Source organism: Phaseolus vulgaris, chromosome 1, assembly GCF_000499845.2.
Source record: "Phaseolus vulgaris cultivar G19833 chromosome 1, P. vulgaris v2.0, whole genome shotgun sequence".
NCBI lineage: Eukaryota > Viridiplantae > Streptophyta > Magnoliopsida > Fabales > Fabaceae > Phaseolus > Phaseolus vulgaris.
The window spans coordinates 6,486,081-6,493,754 of NC_023759.2; the positions used below are offsets into that span (position 1 = coordinate 6,486,081).

Sequence of the window (7,674 nt, forward strand, 5' to 3'; positions counted from 1 at the left end):
TGAGATTTGATGAATGGATTGAAAGTGAAGTTAATGTATGTTTATGTTTCAATTAATCAATTTATGTGTCTAATTATTTGATAATATAGTATTTAAGATTATTGAGTTTGCATTTGAATAATTATACGTAAAAGCATTGAAGCATTGAATTGAAAATAATTCAAAATAATTGTTAAGCCGATCCTATATCTCCTTTATTATTTGGCATGCTTTGCAAAATACACCTTAAAGACTTAACCTTGCAACTAGTTCGGATACTTTCAACAAATTGGGGTATGTAGAGAGAGAAATTATGAGAATGCATCAAACAAAGTATATTCCACTTCCTAACATTATATAAGGGTACAAAATAGCCCATAATTTTTTATTAAATACATAAAATATTAACTAAATTTTCAATAAATCAAAATATATTAATAAATTTTTATCCCATCTATTATAATAGAAGAACTTAGTTTGGCAACCCACCTAATATATTTTAGAAAAAGTTGAATAACAACCAAACCAAAAATTCTATTATAGAGAATCTCATCCCAAAACAATAGCTTTAAAACAAATGTTGCCAACTATTAAACACTGCAAAGAAGTTTCTGTGATCTTCAACAAGTTTTTCATATGTTAGCTCCAACACACATGTTGAATATGAAAAATGAAGTACTGTCTACATCTCCAAAAATAAAAATAAAAACCAAGAATCTTTTAAGGTCACAGAAGAGTGAAAAACAAAAATGCCAAGAGTAGTATTCTGAGATGCCAAATTCTCCCATTCCCATGCAGGCCAGCAGAATCTGTCTGGATCATGATTTTGAATTTACAATCTCCAGTGGATGGATCTTTGTCAGTGACAACAGAAAGGCCAGGGAATTTGCATGCACTGTCAATCTGGTCATTCACTTGGTAATAGCTATTGAATGCAAAAGAGATGTTACCACGAACATCTAAATTACCACATGAAGTTTGATATCCAAGACTTGTACAATCTGCATTTTGACAAGCAAAAGACACACTAGGTGCCACTTGGTCATCATTGAGGTTTGCTGAGGGTTTCAAAATGCACCACTTTTTGCCCAGATATGCTATCCCATTTGCACCTACTAAGCCATTGGTTCTTGATCCTATGTTAAGCTGGTACTTGGGTTGTCCATCATAGTAAAACAACCCCCAATGTCTTTCAAAATTACCTGGCTGAATGCTCTTGAAATCTTCATCTAGGAGACTGAACAAGTAAGCATCCATAGGACCAGGCCTCATTGGTGTCCCCTTTCCGGCCATGTAGCGCGACATGAAGCCTTGGTTAAACCTTTGAGCATATTGAAGGTTTGCATTTCTATCTCCATCTGTAGGCCACCCAACTTCTCCTACAACTATAGGCATGTTTCCAAAACCATTTTTCTGCAGCGCCCATACTAGAGTATCATGGTTGGCATCAAAGACATTGTCATAGATTCTACCATTGTCATTTATGGGGGACTGAAAGCCATTGAAAAAGGCATAATCAACAGGAAAATTGGGATCTGCATAGAGACTGATGAAAGGATAGATGTTCACGGTAAACGGAGCATTGTTCTGGCTCAAGAACTTGACAATCTGCACCATGAGATCATGGATGTCTTGCCTGAAGTCACCATCAGAGGGTACTTGTGCACTCTGATACACATCAGCATTTAGAGGGACAGTGACTTTAACCTGGTTGCCTAAACTGGCTTTCACAAGAGCTGCTTGGATGTTTTGAAGAGCTGGAAGTGTTGTGGCTTCGAATGAACCATTGTAAGTTGACAAGAAAGGTTCATTTCCCACTGCAACATACCTTGAAAAAATTACAAGAAATATTGTTTGAGAAAAAGTAGGAATTGCAGCAGTGACATATCAATAGTGAATAATTCAACAATTAAGGAAATAATCATTTCTGAAGTGGAAGTCACAGATTTCCTTGATTCTTGTCCTTCAGAAGGCAAAATATTTCAATCTTAACACCATATGAGATCTTACTACACTTGAGCTCTAACAAAATTTTGAAGACATTGCAACCATTTAATTTTACAATTGCAACTAATAATCATATATTTCATAAACCATGATTTACTTTTATGCCCTCATTTCATCAAACCTTTCGTATGGTCTAATATTAGGGGACACGAATTTACTGAATTACTCTTGCACAACTATAATTAATTCAGTACACGCAAACAACGGCACCTTAAGTAAAAACAAGAGTAGTCTCAAGAAAAGCAGGATCATTGGTAGTACACACAAAAGTACACCTATGAAGGAAGATAACATGCACACTTTACTCATCTAGGACTGGCAAATTCATCAGAGATACTAAAAGGCAGTGGACTGACCATAAAATCCTGTTCAGTAGAATATGCATGAAAGTTTTCATGTTGGATAATATGGGCCAAAGAACAACAACCACTTATCTTACATTGACTCACATAAATATAGATGAACCATTTATGTGAAGATTATGTTACAAAATGATAGTTGAACACCAACTCCATAGTTTTAAATAGCATGATCTATTCATTTGTAAACGAACATGGGCATGCTATTCTTGAACACCAACATGGGTATGCCATTCTTGAACACCGACATGGACATGCCATTCTTGAACACATATTGACAGAACGCCATTCATGAAAGCAGAGAATACATAACAACTCAAAGAACTCATTATTCCTTTTTACTTTTTGTCCATATAGAAAATCATCAAACTTTATCAGATTTGATTTCTAAATCAAATAAACTAGAATGGGATTCTTAATCAAACCAAGTCAATTCTATTAAACAAAATCACATAAATTCTACTTTTAATGATGCCAAAGACATTGGAAAGAAATTCTGCCTGGTGTTTCACTAAATGTGAAGGAAAAACAAGTAATTTCCATCTTTAGAAAGTTTCTTTGCAATGATTTCTTCTATAATTGCTCTACATCATTACTTCTCTAAACCGTTAAATCAGATAACACAGACCTTAACATAACCTCCAAACTCTGCTTAAAAAAGTCCTGCACAACATGAGCTGTCGAATTACATTGCCGAATAAATTACATGCATCCATGCTCAAAGTTGTGAGCTGCATAATGCAATGGTTGAACTCAACATAAACCAGTCAATAGAGAGAAAGGGGCAAATTACCTGATGTCCACTCCCCCAGATGAGACATATGCTGAAACATTCTTGGAAACCCATCTTTCAGCAGCTTGCATACTGTTGGCCAATGTGTAGAGCATTTCATTTGGTATACCAACCATTACCTGAATCCCAGACTTCTTTAGAGCATTTAAAATATCAGGGTCAGCATCAAAAAGCTTAACTTTCTGAATACCATTGTCCTTCAGCATTTTCACCATAGTGGAGGATGGCAAAGGGTGTGTTAATTGTGTGCCCCAATTAACACCAATCCCACTCACTAGACCCACCAACAGTACAATACATAACACAAGAACAAGGCACCCCCTAAACCTTCCACACCCCATCAACTCCATAAAAACTGACCAAGATAACCAGAACCACCTCCAATACAAAAATCAAATATATGCTACTTTGTAAGAGTATGTCAAATCAGAACCCTAAAACTAGTTTTGTTATTCCCCGGTTTCAACAAGTTTGTTGATTGATTCTGCCAACAGTCATGGAAATCCAAAGCTTGCATGCTGAAAATAGCAGAATCTGAATAACAGTTCAACAACACCCATCAACAGATAAGAAAAGTTTAGTTAAAACATAAAGGGTGAATGGGTGACACAAAAGCAAGATCACACAACTATGGAAAGTGGGAAAGCGAAGGTCCCGGATGGAAATAAACAGAAAGTAACAAAGTTGAAACCTTCAAAAGCCAAGCAAAATAGCTAAGAACAGATCTCTTTGTATTTCCACAGATGAGTGAAGAGAGAAAGTGAAGAATGAATGAGTAGAGAGAGAAAGTGGCCTTATGAAATTATGAGAGAGAAGTTTTATGGTAAAAAAAGAATTTCTTTTCTTTGGGTGAAGAGCCAAGCATGCTCAGCAAACTGAGACCCCACTTTGTTGATAAAACTACACAAAATCTGAAGTGGCTTCTCACTTTACATGTTATTAAAAGGTTTGAATTTATAATAATAATAACCTATTATTTTTCTACTGAAACAAACAAACAAATAAGTGTCATTTTAGGTCTCAACTATTCTATTTATATAGAAGTAAAAAATAAAAAAAAGTACTTAAAATAATTTTAATTTAGACTTTGTTTATTGCACAACATTCTCTCATGATTGTCTCAATATCTTGAGCGTAGCATGTTCTTTTTCTTATATATCAGAATAAATTATTTACTCTAATATTTAAATTAAGAGTTAAAATATAATATTTTAAAATTATAATTTTACTAATTTAAAATGATTTACAAGAAAATATAACTCTTGGAATAAGGAAACTAATTTGATTTGTTTTATCATAAACAAATACGTTTTCCATTTTTTTAACGTCCAGATTCGACTTTTCCTTAATTATAATTTTTAAAGTTTTATAAAATATTATTTTTTAATCTATTTTATATTACTCTTCTAATTAAGTTATATCTTATTTTGATTTAAAAAATAAATTATTTTAGTAAGATTAATTAATTAGACAAGGGTTGTGCAATGACAATCTTAATGTTGAAGGCTTTAAGGAATTTGTCTCCCTTCTCTGGAAAGTTGTCGAATGCTTGGTTGTTTTAGTGTCGTGTTTGGCTTATCCAAACAAAAAAGTATGTTGCTCGTGAACTCATCCAAATTCCAAATCAACCTCATTGGATGATATCATTTCCTCACCATATAGTTATAATATGATTTTTATTTTAATTTAGGTGATAGCATTATACTATATTATTTTTAAGACATTTTCATAAATTTTCTTTAAAAATTTAATTTTTAATAATTTTTCACTTATAATTTAATGTGTTCAAATTTTAAGAAAATATAATTATAATTCACAATCTCTATAAACATGTTTAAATAGATGTGCATAAGAGGTGTTATAAATTATATATTTGGTTGAATAAACAATAGAAAAAGAGAAGAGAAAAGAACTACCGTTTTAAGATTAATTACATGCAATAGTTAAAGTTAAACTTTTAATAATGCAAGTTTGTAAGTTTAAAATTAATCCAATTTAATAAAGAAAGATCAATTAGTTTAAATTATAAAATTGATCACCTAAAAATAATTAGAGTTCTTTCATCTTATCTAGTAGATGTAGTCCACTAGTAATTTATAAGTCTCCAACTTCTTAATTGTTTTCATATCTCAATGTTAAAAAAAATCTTTCAATGCACATTTACATTATTCAAACAATCATAAATTAAGTATTTAATATATTCTTTTAATAAATATACTCATACAATATTTTTTATCACATTATTGAGATTATATTATCATTATAATATTCTATAATAATAATTTAACTAATAAACTATGTAATTTATTTATTAAATATTTTTATTTTATTTTTTATGAAAAAATATTTAGGTAATTAAATAAAAATAAATAAAATTATAGATTTTTTTTGTTTAAACAAAAAAATTTCAATTTGAATGGAATGAAAATATTATATAAAACAACTTAAACATATAGAAAGCAAGCAATTTAAATAGAAGAAAACATATTATGAGAAAAAGAATTTACAGTTTATGTTATCAGAAATTTGATTTTTGAAATAAACATAAAAACAAAATCTAAACATAATTTGTGGGATTGAGAGAAATAAATAATCAAATTGAAATGATAATATTGAAAAATTATAAGGATAAAACATGAATATTATAAAAATTAAACGCACTACTCTATGAAAATAACTTAATTTAAAAATAACAAAGACAGTTAAAAATTCAATAAATAAATAAGTAAAATAATATAAAGTAATATTTTGATACCATAAATCAAGCCATAATTAATATATATATATATATATATATATATATATGAAGGTGTAAATTACATAAATGTTATTTGGACCTATAGAGTACACTGTATTTTTTTATTTTATTTTTTTGCAATCTAAAAAACAATATCAAATCTCTAATTATAAGTCTATTTTCTACTTTCATCTTCTTTACTTCGATTTAAATATCTTCTTTTCTAAATATATAACTTATCAATCATAATTTTATCAAACTAAACACGTTTTATCCTTTTTCATCTTTTAAATGTATTTACTTTTCTTTCTCTGATAAATAATTCAGTGGTTGATATCATTTTTATTTCCTAAGATCCCAATAATATTTATTTGTGTCCAAAATCTTTTGAAAAAATAATATCCATGTGCATGCAACCCTAATTAGCATGCAACTTTGTAGATTAATAATTTGAAAACGTTGGGTCCCACAGTTACATTATTAAGCTCCAAACAAATGAATTATGTAGCTAGAAATAGTTTTCTCTTTCGAACAACACGAAAATAGACAGCACAGTACTACATGCCTTATTGAGCCACACCAATAATGAATTCAATTGTGTGGCCTACTTCTGCAACCCATTGAATTCATGAATTGAACTTTCATCAATTCTCTAATATTCTTCTTTCACAACAACCATATCAATATTCATGTACACTTTAGCTAAGTTTATTTGATTTTAAATTATATTTATTAAGAAGGCAAAGTTTAAGTTTGGTATATTTAAGTGTAGAATTAGTTTTATATAATAAAATGATCAATTTGTGATGTGACAGATCAATCTGAGACTATGACTAGCAAGGGAGAGGTGGTGACTAAGAAGGTAAATCATTTGTTTAATACGATACTATTTGGAGGTTACACAAGTAAGCAAAGTGCTACATTGACTCATAAGTTAGGTAAGGTTAAAAAGATAATTTATTGAGAAGTGACAAACAACAATGCTCAAAGGTTGATAAAAAAATGGGTTAGAGAGTTTTAGGGTCAAAAAACAACCCATTTGGATGAAAGATTTTATAATAGAATAGGTCCATAAAACATTTTGAGTGTCTGTAATAATTATGTTTTTATTTAAAGTTTAAGATGTTTTTCTTTAAAAGTTGTAAGGCCACGACCCCCTTATGAACCTTAAAAGGGACTATCAGTACAAAATGAAAGCAGAGAAAATTTTAGTAACCCTAGTTTTAGTATTAGCAGTAGCAAAAGCCTAACAAATTGGTGTTTTCATTGCTTTCCCAAACCCCCATCAAAAGCCCTGGAAGAGGTCTTAAACAGCATCCAGGAACGCCTCACAGTGATTCAACCAAATAGAGGTCAACACGAGTCGACAATCTACACTAGAGGCAAGGAATGATCACCTTCATTCTAATTTAACTTCCCTCCTGAATAGCGTTCCTTTCGCATTCCAAGAATAAGCTCTCACCCTTCAACCACCAAATCAACCCTCATTCAAATTAATCTCACTCCCAGCATCATCACCCCCCAACCCTTTCCCCAAGACCACCAACATTCAACCTACCCTTCTTTGATGGCAGCAATCCACTGGATTGGCTCTTTCAAGCAGATCAATATTTCTCCTTCTACCAAATACCGTTTGACCAACATCTACCCATGGTTGGATTTCATATACAGGGAGAAGCTCTTTCTTGGTTTAAATGGTTGCATAATAACAACCTACTAACTGATTGGCAATCATTCACATGGGCTTTGGAGCTCTGTTTTGACCCATCAACATATCAATCACCAGGTAGCAAGGTCGG

General features: G+C 31.1%; 1 protein-coding gene across 2 annotated transcripts; it reads right to left on the minus strand.

Moving 5' to 3' along the window:
* Nucleotides 1-546: 546 nt before the first annotated feature.
* On the minus strand, nt 547-4,067 carry LOC137813385 (glucan endo-1,3-beta-glucosidase 5-like). Of its 2 annotated transcripts, XM_068615590.1 has the most exons (3): nt 3,830-4,067; nt 3,139-3,672; nt 547-1,807 (listed from the first exon to the last, which is right to left on the minus strand). In XM_068615590.1, exons 2-3 carry the CDS (start codon nt 3,486-3,488, stop codon nt 706-708), a joined length of 1,452 nt encoding a protein of 483 aa, XP_068471691.1. In that variant the 5' UTR covers nt 3,489-3,672; nt 3,830-4,067; the 3' UTR covers nt 547-705. The 2 variants fall into 2 exon arrangements, with proteins under 2 accessions (XP_068471691.1, XP_068471690.1); XM_068615589.1 differs by having other exon boundaries at nt 3,139-4,064.
* Nucleotides 4,068-7,674: the final 3,607 nt, after the last annotated feature.

Bases quoted from the DNA above. Each gene is read 5' to 3' on its own strand.
- LOC137813385 (XM_068615590.1), bottom strand. From the start codon at position 3,488: ATGGAGTTGATGGGGTGTGGAAGGTTTAGGGGGTGCCTTGTTCTTGTG. The intron at 1,808-3,138 runs GTAATTTGCCCC...AATTTTTTCAAG, and splicing joins TCTGGGGGAGTGGACATCAG to GTATGTTGCAGTGGGAAATG.